Here is a 14356-nt window from a genome sequence, read left to right on the forward strand (position 1 = left end):
TTGTTTCGAAAAGTCCCTAAATATCTTCACCCTTGGCCAGCAAGGGAACTGCTTGCTAGTCTCGAGTTCTCAGAAGCAGCTGGTGAGGTTCTCAGCCAAGTTCTTCAGATGCAGGAAGTTCCTCAGGACAACCTACTTTGACATGGCATTTACAAATCTTTAAACCAGGCTGCCTGGATCTAGGAAATGTTATTCCTGACTCCTTTGACCCAGATGCTGGCTAAAATTTAGTTCACAATCTGCAGGTAATCATTCCTTCTTTCTTCCTAGGAGCTGGCATGGTGGCTAAATTTTTCTAAAACAGTCATATTAACGTGTTCAAAAATCCACTGCTGAGTCTCAGACAGAGGGTCACATCTGGCCATGAAAATCTTCTTCTCCGCAGGGTTGCAATCCATGCAGCTGTTGCTCACAGAATGGAATAATGTTCTGTCCTGGAGGGATCAGAAAGAAAAGACTGACATAAAGCATACTGAATACTTAGAGCCCCAAATATACAACTGTAAGTATTTGTTAAATTTTATAAACAGACTAGCTTCCGAATCAAATGGTTTGTCAACACGGAACACCATTTTCTAGGATCTGCTGGAACTAGAGCTTCTGAGCAGGTTCAGACACACACACACACACACACACACACACACACACACACACACCATTCATTCATTCATTTTTTTTAAAGCAATCCATTTATTTCTTGCTTTTCAGTGAGCATTTTACTACATATTTGGATTTTGAAGGTAAGTACACGGATTGCTTTTCAAGTAGCTAATAATTTAGCCATTGTGGGGAGAAACATGAAACAAGCACATGTCAAAAACAAAAAAACAAAAAAAACCCTATCATTTAGTTCACACTCAACATAACACACCCACACATAGTCAAAAGAGCCAAAGTTTCCCTGCCCTCACATTGAGCCTCTAATGGGAAAGAGAAATACAAAAGAAAGAGGAACCAAATGCCACAAGCTCAGCAGCCTTCAGAAGAGGAATATGGGGATGGGGACAAGTGACAATCATGACAATAACTGAAAGTACAAAGTCAGATTTGTTAGCTCTCCAGCTTCAGACTCCTCTAGGCTCCTTTAGTGACATAACGTCAGTTCCTGTGGCTTTTAGTAAAATGGAGGAGGTAACATTCGCTTGAAAAAGAAGCACAAGACACACATGACAAGAGTTAACAGCTCAGTGACTGAAAGGTACTCATTCCCAGGGCACAAAATTTAAGTGCTGAGAAAGCTCAGTATCTAAACAAGTTCTACTGACACACACCCTGTTTTATTTGTGTACACAGGCAAAGAAGGGAATGCTTAAACAAAAAGATCTTTCCTTAACTAGCATCAGACTCTTATCTCTTGTGGTGTTTATGATTTAAAGAATAACTCGAAGAAATGTCTTCAAACCATTGTTTAAATTTTAGGATCAAGTTATGTTTTATTATTTAGCTTAGGAAGTGAGTAGAGGTTCTGGTTATTTTTTTCTTTAAGCGAGGAGTACTTACAATGCTTTTAGATTTAGAACTTTCTCAGCCACACTTTGTAAACACTTCTGAGTTGTTCCTGGTTGTTAAGACTCTATCAAACCAATATTTAATGTCCTTTTGAGATCAGGATGTTTGCATAGGTCAGTACTAATGAAGGAAAGGAGGAATAAGGAAGGAGAAAGGCAACCTGCCTGCACTTCAGTTTGCATGCTTCTATTTTTAGTGTAAACAAAGACCTATGCCTAATACAAAGGATCACTATTCTACTCTCTTGAAAGGTGCAGGTCAATTTCACTTCCTTTACACAGAGGTCTCCTGAGGTCTCCTTACATCTTTTTCGCCTCTTTCTTATTAACTCCACGGGAATCTGACCTTAGGGGAAGGTTCTCCTACTCTGGTCTAGAAGAGGACATTCTAGGAGGAAAGAGATGGCACTCAGCAGCTTGCTCTACACATTTATTCTTCCTTGGGGTCCTAGATGTTTGGTGCTGCAGCTCTCCAGCAATCTCCTTCCTTGTGTTCTCTTCTTCCTTCCAGCATCTCTTACATTGAGATCCCACCCCAAACATTCATCAGTTGAGCTGCATAGACTTAATATAATTTTTCAGAAAGCATTATTATTATTATTATTATTGCAGTACTGGGGATTGAAGCCAGGGCTTTGCACATACTAGGTAAGCATTCTACCACCGAGTTATATCCCCCACTCCCTCAAAGAGCCTTCTTGGGTTGTTCTATTCATGAAAATTCTGTGACCTGCTAAATTCTGATGCACAGGTTCCTTGTTCATGTACCACTTTTCCCTCTTCACTATCTGCAATTCTTCTTATTGTTACAATATTGGCTTAAGTGGGACCTCCATATACTTAGTCTCTTCTTCAAAACACATATTTTCACAAAAGCTTAAAAAAGAAAAGGAGCAGAACATGTTTCTATTCTCCTCCTTCACCAGCTTGTGTACCTTAGCACCGATGCAAAAGTAAAAGCAGATTTCTTGAACATTTCATTTTTTGGAACATCATTTCCTGAGCCATAAGGTGATCGTATTTTTCCAAATCCCACATAGGAACACATGTTCCTGTGGATACAGGTATATTCATGGGTACGGCTAGGCAGGTTATGCAGATTCAGCACTATCCTGAACAATCCAGAATGTTTCCTGTGCTTGTACTTCATTGTTCTAAAAAAGAGTTGAAAAATTGAACTCCCTATATCTATCTATGTCTCAGAAGTTTCATCAGTACATTGAGGAGGTGGATTAGATAAATCTCTTAGGCCTCTCCTAGCCGTAAAATTGGATGAACATTTTATTCCAAAGTTCACTGGTCACAGAGAACAATGACAGGATGTCAAACCAGAGACCATCTGCAGTATCCAGTAGATCAACAGATTGATTGTTCTCTTTATAGACTGAGTTGTGTTCACCCTTATCCTTGGAGTACCCAGCAGGCTCCAGAGATGAAGATTCTGGAAACATCCCCAGCCTTCACCTGAGCAAACATTTTTCACTTTTGACCTTGGAGGCTAGGTGATTGCCATCTTTACATTCCGACTCAGCCAAGGCTCTGGATTACTAAATGTCTTCCCAGATGCTTTTGCTGATTGAAATTAATTCAGTGGTTCAAGTAATCATTCTTCAAATGTGGTCTGCTGTTCCACAACAGCCCTTCACTCCTTTGCCCTTCAACTTGTTGGTCATGGAGCAATGCCCATTAATAGAATGGGGTATGGGTTTTCTGTGGGATAGACTTCTGACTATCTTAGCAAGTGCGCAGTTCCATAACTGTCCTCCATAAATGGTGACAGAATTTGTCCTTTCTTTGCTTCTAACCAGATTGTTCTTTGTTTAGTCCCAAGGCATGGCATAGCATAAGCTCTGGCTGTTCACAAGTTATACGTTCCACTTTTGCTTTACCCCTCCTGCTCCCATGGATGCCCTCTACCTTGTTTTTCATGTTTTATTTTTTGAGGTTTTTTTTTTTTTTGAATGTTATGTTTTATCTAAGACAATTAGAAGTTATTGATCAGGAAATGCATAAATTCAGATCCAGGATTACTGAACTGCCCTTCATAATCAATGCCCAGTACCAGCCAATCGGCCCACACTGAAAATTATGGGTGGAACTTTTCAGGTAGGTCACTGAAAGAGTCACCATTGCAAAGTCAACCCATGGTTGGCTTCTGTGTGACACCTTGTGGCATTCACACAGCTGCACTAAATTGTATTAAGTTCTATATTAACATAGAGTCTGAACTTTAAAAGAATGAGTGTGCTGCAGAAAATCATGCCAGATTTGGCTTAGGGTCAGAAGACCCTAAACACACAAAAGATAATAAAGTAGAGGTATGAATGCATAATGCATCGGAAGATGAGTCTAGAAATGAAACAATCACAGGGAAGGAGGACAGACAACACAGTCCTGGGTGAAGGGCTTGGGATTTGTGGCCATCAGGGATTTGGTTTGTAGCTCAGCGGCAGAGTTGCTGTTCTAGCATGAGGAAGGCCACGTGTTTGATCCCAACATGTCAAAATAAAATGTCATAAGGGATTTGTATCCAATCCCAGCCATGCCACTTGCTTGCTGGGTGACTTTGGAAATGTTAATTCAGTGAACCTCAGTTTACCTACTTGGAAAATGTACATTATGCCTTACGAGTTTGCTGTAAGGATAAAATGTGCAATTTCTGTCACAATATCCTTCATACAAGTAAGTAACCAAGTAATGATGATTCTATTCTCTCTTTCCCCTAATTTATTTTTAGTCAGAAATCATCCCCACTTCTAAAAATCTGAATGCACTAACCATCTGGTCTGAGACCAGCTATTTCAATACCAAATTGTATTTTCTGAAATCCTGGTAAAATAGTTTGAAAATTTCATTCTCTAACAAATGCTTATCCAAACTGAACAATAGTACTTCCCAATTTCAGCAAAAGGGTTAATGGAACAAAGGTATCTATGGCTCTGAAATTAGCTCTTCTGTTTAACTATGGTGGGTTTGTACCTGGTCTATGTGTTTAGGTGAATATATGACTATCTTTTGAACTCTCTGGAAGAAAGACCTATTAGGTTTTTTTTTTTTTTTTTCCCCTGCTGATTTTTTATTGGAATACATTAGTCAGGCCAGGTGAGTTTAACAAACACTTATAAAGTATCTTTTAGTTTTTGGTCTTAAAAGGAAAGAGGTACATAAAGGTAACATCCAACTCAACAAATAGAGGAGATTGATAGGTAAACAAGAAATGTTTGAAGTCAGAAAGTGTCAGTGTAGATGAGGGTGAATAGGATACATCATGTTATTTCAGACATAGGGCATAAGGATGTAAAATGACACATACACTTACAATTCAATATTCCACAAAAAACGTATGGGTACCTCCTATTTGTCAGGCACTGTTTTAGGTCTTGGGTACATCAATGAACTTAATGAGATAAAGATCCCTCCCCTGATGACTCAGATTCCAAAGGTAAGGGTGAGAATGGAGGATTGGGGCATAGAAAATAAGCAAATGAAGTTAACAGGTACAATACACAGCCTGTTCAAAGGTGATATGAACAGGAAATGAGGAGGTCAGGAGGATCTGGAGTGACAGGGATGGCACCAGTAATTAATGAAAATTTAATTAGAGCAGCCAGGGCAAACCTCATTGCGGAGGTGACATTTGAGCAGTCCTGAAAGAAAGAAATGGAATTCGCCACACAAATACTTGGGTGAAAAGGGTCCCAGACAGAGCAAAGGCCTCAATCGAGTATGCAGCCTGCTGGGTCACAGGAATAGTGAGGAAGTCGGGGTGATGGCAATGATGTGAGAGGGGGTGAAGCACTAGATCAAGAGGTAAGGACCAGCAAGTCATTTGGTGCAGCTGGAACACAGGGAGCATGGTGGAACATTCTGGATGATGATATCCAAGAGGTAGACAAGGGCCACATCATGAAGAGACTAGGGTGCAGTGCTTAAGCTTCATTTTTCATGCCAATGTTGGGGAGCTGTCGTTGGAGGATTTAACAGAACAAAGTCACGGTTCTATATGTAGGCCGGCAGTGGGGACAGTGGAGGTGGGGTAAGAAGACACTGGGCTACAGCGCGAGAGAACAGCCAGAACTTACCGCCAAAACCCAGATTTCAGCTGTTGCAAAAGCAAGAAATAATGAGGATGATTTGGGGGCGACTGGGGGTGATCTAAAGGATATAAGTATATATAAGAAAGTAAATGCATAGGGTGGTCTGGTTAATGGTGTGTGGGGGTTGAGATAGAAGACAAGGTGGGTGACTAAGGAAAAGCTGTATTAGATGAAGAAATGCAGAAAGAGGGACAGGACCAGGGATGGCAATGGCATTGATTTCTACTTTGGACACATGAGCTAGAGGTGTTTGTGGGACATCCTGACTTAGGTGCCCAGTACACAGCTGGATGGGCTACACATCAGGATGGCTCCTCTACAGCTGGGGAGAACTGAGTTATCCCCTCTGACAAATTTCCACGCAAATAGCAAATTTAATGACAAAAGGACACACGTTGAGAGAGAACTCCTTCATGTCTAATGTCTGTGGTGTCATATGGATTCTGAGGGAATGGAGACTTGGGGTTATGAGACTAGTTTTTAATTTTACCTTTGTCCCTGATAATCATCTTTTATGTTCCCTTCGTTTGTCAGTGATTCAGGTTTTCTATCTATAAAATAAATGGAGTGGGAAAGAGGAGAGTGGGATAAGATAAACAACAAAAAGAATGGTCTGCTTTCCCACCTCTTAGGGCTGTGAAGAACGAGGTTGATGGATGACTGTCCTGGGAGCTCTCTAGCAGAGAGACATGTCAGGTGGCTTTTTCTGCCTAGCATTGTTGGCTTCTGAGAGAATGCAAATGACACTGTGACAGGCATAAAAGGGACAAAGCAGTCTTATTATCTAGTCTTTTCCATTTTTCCTTCGACAGGTAGAATTCCTCACAGGAAAAAAAAAAAAAAAACTGGTCTTCTTGCATCAATGTTTAATTTGGCCGATCAGAAATAATGCCTCCTCATGCCACTTGGTGTGTATGCTGCAATTGTGCTGCCTGCAGCCCATCTTCCACCCCTTCTCTGCTCCTCTTGCCAGATTTTCTGGACTATACATGGTCATGTGTGTGATGATGTACTTTCAATTCTCCTCAGAGCAAATAAATCATTTAAAAATCTCTTTTGATGTTTTAAATCCCTACTCTTTAAACCATTTAAGACCTCTTGCTCTCTTAGCTAAATTTTTAACCTGACCTACAAGGTTTTGTGTAGTCCAGCCCCTAGCTGGATGCCTGACCTCATTTTTCTTTACATTCAAGCATGTCAACTGGCTTATCTCTGTTCTTTTGAGAAAACTAAGATTCTGCCTACCTCAGGACCTTTGCACAAGTTTGTCCATAAGTCTGGGATCTTTTATCAACTTCTGTACCCTTATAATTCCTACTTGCCTTTTAGGTCTTCTTTTAAAAGTTCTAGAAACATTGCCTATTCCTCTGACCTGGATTGTTCCTAGTATTTTATGTGCTTATATTACCCTAAGTACTTCATTTATTTAAACACTCCTTTGCTTCACCTCTAGACTGAAAGCTTCATGAGTAGAGAAAACCATCTCTTTCAGTTGTTTTCATCTGTGAATATCTCTTGTCCTCTCGGTAAACCTGCCCAGAGTCCTAGCAACATAAAAGCTACTATTTATTGAGTGCATACCTGTGTCAGATGGTGCTAAGTATTTAACCCAGACTTTTTAATCTTTTACTACCCAAACCACGGAGCAACCTGAAGAAATAGTGCAAGTGGACAAACAGAAAGCTAGATTCATTCAACGCATACTAATTAAGCATCTACGGTGTGCCACACTGTCTTTAATGTACTAGAAGTACTGCATGAAACAAAGCACAGAGAAATCCCTGCTATTATGAAGTTAACATTCTAATATTTAATAATAAATAGCTACAATAGTACTGAAATCTTCAGTATAAAAAATCAACTAGTTAGTCCATCCTCTCCTGTACACAAACCTATCTGGAGAGTTTGCAATTACACCAGAAGAGAGCTTATTGAACACATGGAATAGTAATAGCTAACATCAATTGTACTCATTACATGCTGGCTGTAGGTGAACTTAAATTTTATTTAATCATCACAACAGCCTTTCTAGAGTAAATTCTACTATTATCTTCATTTTATAAATGAGGAAGTAGAAATGCATAGTAAGGAAGTTTCCCAAGGTGCCTGAGCCAGGATGCACAGTAGAGACTCAAAGTGTCAGGCCCCTCCGGACCCGAAACCTGCACTCATAACCTCCCAAGTTGTGTCTCATTTCTGTCTGTGACTGAGCCTACCAGCAGTCCTGTTCCATGCCTACATCTGCTTGGCAGGAAAGAATGGTCCTCATCAGCAAATGCTAATTTAAATATTTCATAGCTCCTATCACCGAGATTCTTTTCTGGTTTGACAGTCTAGATCTTGGCAGGCATTCAATTCAGTGTTACGTAAGAGCCCAAGGAGAGTGTGTGACAGAGCCATTCTACCTCTGGGTGACTAGACAATGGCAGTTCCGCATGTTATGTAAAACGGTATGTTGAAATGGCAAAAGTTAGGATGTTGTGACAACTAAGTAACTTCAGCTGGGAGAGATATAGATAAGGAAGATGGCACTATTTGAAAGGTCATTCTCTTCACTTCCTCATTAGCTTTGGCTCAGAATGATCATCAGCTCTTCCCTAGACTCCTTTCAAGGGACAGGACTTGCCTTTGACTTTGAAGGAAATACTTAAGCAAAGGAGTCCCAAAACTATTTTCATAATGGTAGCACAAATTAAGTAAATATTCACCTTCAAAAGTGACTAATTCTTATTATGTGTTTTATGCTGAATTGTTTGTTTAAAAATAAACAGTCTCCCTACATGGCCACTTCCTGCAGAAGCAGAATACACTGACAAATGTTATACTCCCTCTTGAAAAGATGGCTTTTTTTGCTAGGGTGAACGAGATGACCCTTCTGGGAGTTAGGATGGTTCTTTTATTGATAAGGTGGCTAAATTGTCAATTTGAACCGAAGTCATCTTACTGTACAATAACCAAGACCCTAGAGTATAGTAACTTAACTCTATTACGAACAAGGGGATGCTGTGTGTGACACTGTACACATGGTTTTCAACAACATGTGTAAAAAGTCCATCTTAGTTTTCTTATGGGCAAAGATTGTGGTCTAGAAAGTATTACTATTAGGTGATTTTATATCTGGTTGAGTAACTTCCTCCAAATTATGCTCATTAATGGATCAGTGTCATCTCTATTATATGGTAGAAGGCTCAGGGCTCAGTTACTGACTTTTGCAATGGGATCGGCAATTTAAATGAGGATATGTGCCGCAGTCTGGCTGCAGCGAAATAACGGGGGCGGGGGCGGGGGGGTGACCAACAACTTGTGTAGATTGATACAGCAGGAGTGAATGGATACTGATCCAATCTGTGAATGGAACAAAATAGTTAAAAAATGTCAAAAATCCACATTGGGGAAAAACTTGTTAGATAGATTTATTTTTTATTTTTATTTTTTGTGCTGGGGGTTGTGTATGCTAAGTATCTGCTCTGTCATTGAGCTATATCCTCAGCTTGTGAGACAGAATTTAATAGGCACAAACTAATAGCAAACACAAATATAAAAGATGGATTATATAGGTAGAAGTTAAGAGATGTGTCTAACAAATTAACAGAGAAAGATTGTGTGTGAGTGTGTGTGTGTGTGTATGTGTGTGTGTTTAAACAGTCAAAGCTCATTAACAAGCCACGCATGTGAAGTTAAGGCAGAAAATCAATCAACTCAGGCTATGTTAAAGACAACACTGCTCGTAACAAAGGACACAGGAAACTCATTCTACTTTTCTTGGTGAAAACACATCTAGAATATTGTGCTCTTTCTGGGCAAGATGACACTTTCTAGAAATTTCTGGATAGAATGTTCTGGAGATTATGGTAGATCCAAATTAAGGTCCTACGAAGAGCAGTAGCTAGAAATTGAGCCATTTAATCAAAAGTAAAGATGAAAGACCACAGAAGCACTGTTAAATATTTGGGGGTTTGTCTTGGGCAAATGAATTAAATTTAACTTGTATGGTAACAAATCCCAAGGAAGAGCTTTCTAACAATTGGAAGGGTCCAGAAATGAATGGGCTGAACTAGAAGAGTGTAACTGCCCAACTGTGACCACAAATCCAGGATTTTATAAATACTTCATAAATCAGAACAAAGGTGAATGACAAGCCTTTTAAGTTAAACTCATTGCTTACCTTTTTTTTTTTTTAATCATTTTGGGTCCTAAATCAATACCTAACCAGAATGATTTAAAATAACCACCTATGGCCCTCCATCTGGCATCTTTGTGAACCAGCAAAATTTTATGAGTTGAGAGGCCAAAGCCGTGGCATATAAGTTAAAATAAGCAGTCAAATATAGGCAGACCAAGAATTCCAGCCGCCCATTTTTAAACCAATGAGTCTATGATATTGTTGTTAATTTAACCTGACAGATACCTTCTTATTGGCACTCCCTGTTTGTTAAGTCCCTTCATGTGGAAGTTAAACTTTCTTAAGTAGAACTTGTTCTTATGAGAACATCCAGTAGTTAGATATGGTAATTTAACATCTTTCACTTTTGGTCTTTGGGGAGGATTTTAATGTAGTTTTGATACAAAATGATAATAATAATATGTTAAGTTTTATCCCAAACAGCATGAAGCTCAGGAAGAATAGCTTCATATTAATAATGGAACCTAGTGGATCATTACTCAATGAATAGTCATTTAGGAACTTTGTATATTAGATATTAGGCAGGCCATATAGAAATATGGAAAAAAGGTACCTGACCTCAGGTGGTTAAGAAGAGACAAATTAACTAACCACGGTTGGTAAATGTTTCAGGTACAAAGAAAGGAACAGAATGCTAAAGGAGCACAGGTAGACGGTCACATTCCACCTATAACAGGAGGGAGAAGTAGGTTAAAAAAAGTAGGTAAAACTTGAGCTAGAAAAGGAGTTTCTCCATCTGTTTATTAGAATCTCTCGGGAACTTCAAAAACTCTCAGTACCCAGGCCTCCCTTCCAGTCAGCATATCCCTATGCTGAGAGCACACAGCCTTAGTGAATGTACTTTATAATGTTTGGATTCCTGGTACTTTTATAATGTTTCATACTTGAGTTTTTTTTCTCTCTCTTCGAGATTTTCTGGGCTATTTTTGGCCCTTTCATTTCCCTATAAATTTTAAGATTGGCTTATCAATTTCCACAAACAGCCCTGCTGGATGTTCTAAAAGAACATCCTGGAGAGTGGCTAGGGATTTAACTGGTTTTGCATTAAGTATATAAATCAATATGAAAACTGACATCTTTGCAATATGAAGTCTTACAATCCTTGAACATGATAGATGTCTCTCTGTTTTTAAGAATTCTTAGTAATGATGTTTTGTAAGCTTGTTTTTCTTCCTCCTTCCTTCCCTCCTTCCTTTATTTCCTGGGAATGGAATCCAGGGTCTCATGTGTGCCAGGCAAGTGCTTTACCACTGGACTCTACTCTCAGCCCTGTTTTGGAGCTCTCTGTGTGAAGGGCTTGCACATGTTTTGTGAGACTTATTCTTAGTTATCTTAAGATTTTCATGGTAGCCAAAATAAAATCACTTTTAAATTTCATTTTATATATTTTGTTGTTGGCGTGTACACATTTGATTTTCATCTTGGGGTTATGCCAAATGTACCTATTAGTTTTTAATAGTTTAGCTACGTAGTCTTTTGGTTTTCTAACCATCAAATACATCATTTGTGTGAATAGACTGATTTGCTCCTTTCTAATTTTTATATTTTTAAGTTCCATTTATTTGGCCTTTATTTTACACTGAATAGGATATGCTGTCTAAGATTGAATAGAAGTGATTACAGCTAACATTTTATTTTATTCTGTATCTAGAGGAAAGTTTAACATTTTACTGGTAAAAATAGTGGTATTCATGAGTTTTTAGATTTATTAAATTAAGTTAGATTAATTCTATTAGTTTGCTTTCTATATGGAAAAGACTGTTTGGAAAATACTGTTATTATATATAATACAATAAGACATGTAACAGTATATAATATATATGACTGTTATTATATATAAGTATATAAACACACACATATGTATGTATATATGAGTCACTTCCTTATTTGATTAAACCATGAAAGAACAATAAAGCTCCCAACGTGAGTTAGAAGACTATCTTCATGAACTTGGTGCAGGCCGTGAATTCCCAAACAGGACAGAAACCACAGTGACTGGAATACCCAGATATCCAACAAAGCACTCAATTCTAGGTTCATGAAAAATCCCTAAAACTCTCTAAGAAAAAAAACCCCTAAACAACCCATGTTAAAAAAAATGGTCAAAAACTTAAAGAAATTTTCCACAAAGAAGATATCCCAGATGGCTATCAAACATCATATCACTTAACAATCACGGAATAAAATGACAACAACAAAACAAAATTCCTGACAATGCCAAGTGTTGATGAGGATGTGGAGCAACTGGACTTTCAGGAAGTATCTAGCCCCTGCCCACTGCTCAGCACCACTTTAGGATTTGAGTGTCTGCTGGTCCAACTTCCTGCCCTTGGCCAGCGCACCCTTCTGCCTAAGGATTTTCTCAGCCTCAGGTGCAGTTCTAACTGTAACTGCTCCAGGCTCGAGGTGTCAGGATAAGCTCTCTGACTAGAGTGATGTATGACCAACCCAACTCCCTTGCTTTCTGATATCTGTCTATACTATTCCTAGAGATCTTCAGTAAAATTTAGCACTAGTTATTTGCTGTGGCACTTGTTTGATAATATTCTTTCCCTGGCTCCCAAACCCCTCCCCATTTCATTTCCTTAGGCCCTATGAAATCTCCCCTCCCTACCAGAGGTTATCTCGCCAATAATCTACTGCACTCAAATTCCTAGTTTAGGTTGTATATCTGGGAAAACCCAAATTGAGAATAAGGCTATAGTCCACTAAAAATGTTTACTTAAGCAGGATATAAAATTAACACCCATAAATCAAATGTGGTCTTATACATCAGTGATGAATCCACTGAAAGATAAATTAGGAAAACTACCCAGTTCACAATAGCCTTAAAAAAAATCTGGAAATCAATCTAACAAAAGAAGTGAAAGACTATAATGAAAACTATAGAACACTAAATAAAGAAATTGAAGATCTTAGAAGATAGAAAAATATACCATGCTCTTGGATAGGAAGAATTAACATTGTCAAAATGGCCATATTAATAAAAGCATTATACAGATTTAATGAAATTCCTATTAAAATCCCAATGACATTCTTCATAGAACTAGAAAAAGCAATCATGAAATTCATTTGGAAAAATAAGAGACCCAGAATAGCTAAAGTAATCCTTAACAAGAAATAACAAACAGGAGGCATCACAATACCAGATCTTAAGTTATACTACAGAGACATAGTAACAAAAATTGGATGGCATTGGCACTCAAACAAATCTATAGACCAATGGTATAGAGTATAGGACACAGAGACAAATCCACATAAACACAGTTATGTTATACTAGACAAAGGTGCCAAAAACATACACAGAGAAAAGATAGTCTTTCCAACAAAATGTGCTGGGAAAACTGGAAATCCATATGTAGCAAGATGAATAGAGATATTTTGGACTAGACAGAGGGGAGTGAAAAAAGGGTAGGGGGCCTGAGGGTAGGAATGATAGTAGAATGAAGCGGACATTATTGCCCTATGTGCATGTATGATTACATGACCTGTGTAAACGCTACATCATGTACAACACAATGAGTGAGAAATTATACTCCATTTATGTATGATGTATCAAAATGCATTCTACTGTCAATTCAACTAATTAGAACAAATGAAAAAATGAGTATTGGAATTAAAAAAAAAGTTTACTTAAAAAGAAAAAGGTATGGGAGATTCTTTATTTGGATGGAAAACAACAGTTAATATTACTTAGGAGAGATGGCTTTGGTGTTGCAGGATATCAGGATATACTTCACCACTATTATCAATGTAAAAGCTGCATTTTTTACCCACACAGATGGAAATCTGATCATATAATCAGAAGCTATGCTAGAAGTTTCTCATCATTTATCTCAATTATTAGTCCCCTTATATTGATGAGGAAGGTGAAAGTCAGTGAGAAATAACTTGTTCAAGATCACATTATAGCCAGGTATAGTGGTGCACACCTATAATCCCAGCTACTAGAGAGGCTGAGGCAAGAGGCCTGGGCAATTGAGCAAGACTCTGTCTCAAGATCAAATAAATGAACAAAAAGACTGAGGATGTAGCTCAGTGGTAAAGTGCTCTTGGGTTCAATCCCCTGTACCTGAAAAATAAAACCCATTATAATTTTCATAATGATTTAGGGTGTGTTAAGTCTGAATAACTCCAAGGCTTGACCATTACATTGACCAGATTTCGAACGGATAAGAATTGGAAGGTGAAGGCGCTTTATCATGGACTCATTGAAACATCAAATGCAGTTATAAAACAGAGGAATGCAATGACCAGATGTTGTAGAAACTGTCTCTGACTGTTAGGATCAGTGGATAGGTTGGAGGGGGAAGGCCAGGGAAGGCCAACCAGCAGGAATATCCTTTAGGCTATAAATGCAATAACCCAGGGGCAAAAATGGAAAGGGCTGAAACCAGGATGGGGGTTATAGAAATGGCAGAGAAGGTGGATTCTAGGAATAATGGCCTGGGGAAGGGAGAGATAACTCGTGGTAACCAAACAGTTGTGGGTATTGAAGAAGAGGAAAGGCAATTTCTTGATTCAGATGTTGAGAAGATTTGATTTTTGATTTGAGGTTGCTTTGACAA

The 14356-nt window shown here is 38.5% G+C and overlaps 1 protein-coding gene across 1 annotated transcript in view; it reads right to left on the reverse strand.

Annotated features, from left to right (window-relative positions):
* Positions 1–266: 266 nt before the first annotated feature.
* Positions 267–14356, reverse strand: part of Galntl6 (polypeptide N-acetylgalactosaminyltransferase like 6) — a 1042003-nt gene continuing 1027913 nt past the window's right edge. The window contains exon 12 of the mRNA XM_026389751.2: positions 267–434. Coding sequence (XP_026245536.1) covers positions 267–434 — 168 coding nt within the window. The remainder of the gene's footprint in view (positions 435–14356) is intronic.

Source organism: Urocitellus parryii, chromosome 14 (genome assembly GCF_045843805.1).
Source record: "Urocitellus parryii isolate mUroPar1 chromosome 14, mUroPar1.hap1, whole genome shotgun sequence".
Lineage (NCBI taxonomy): Eukaryota > Metazoa > Chordata > Mammalia > Rodentia > Sciuridae > Urocitellus > Urocitellus parryii.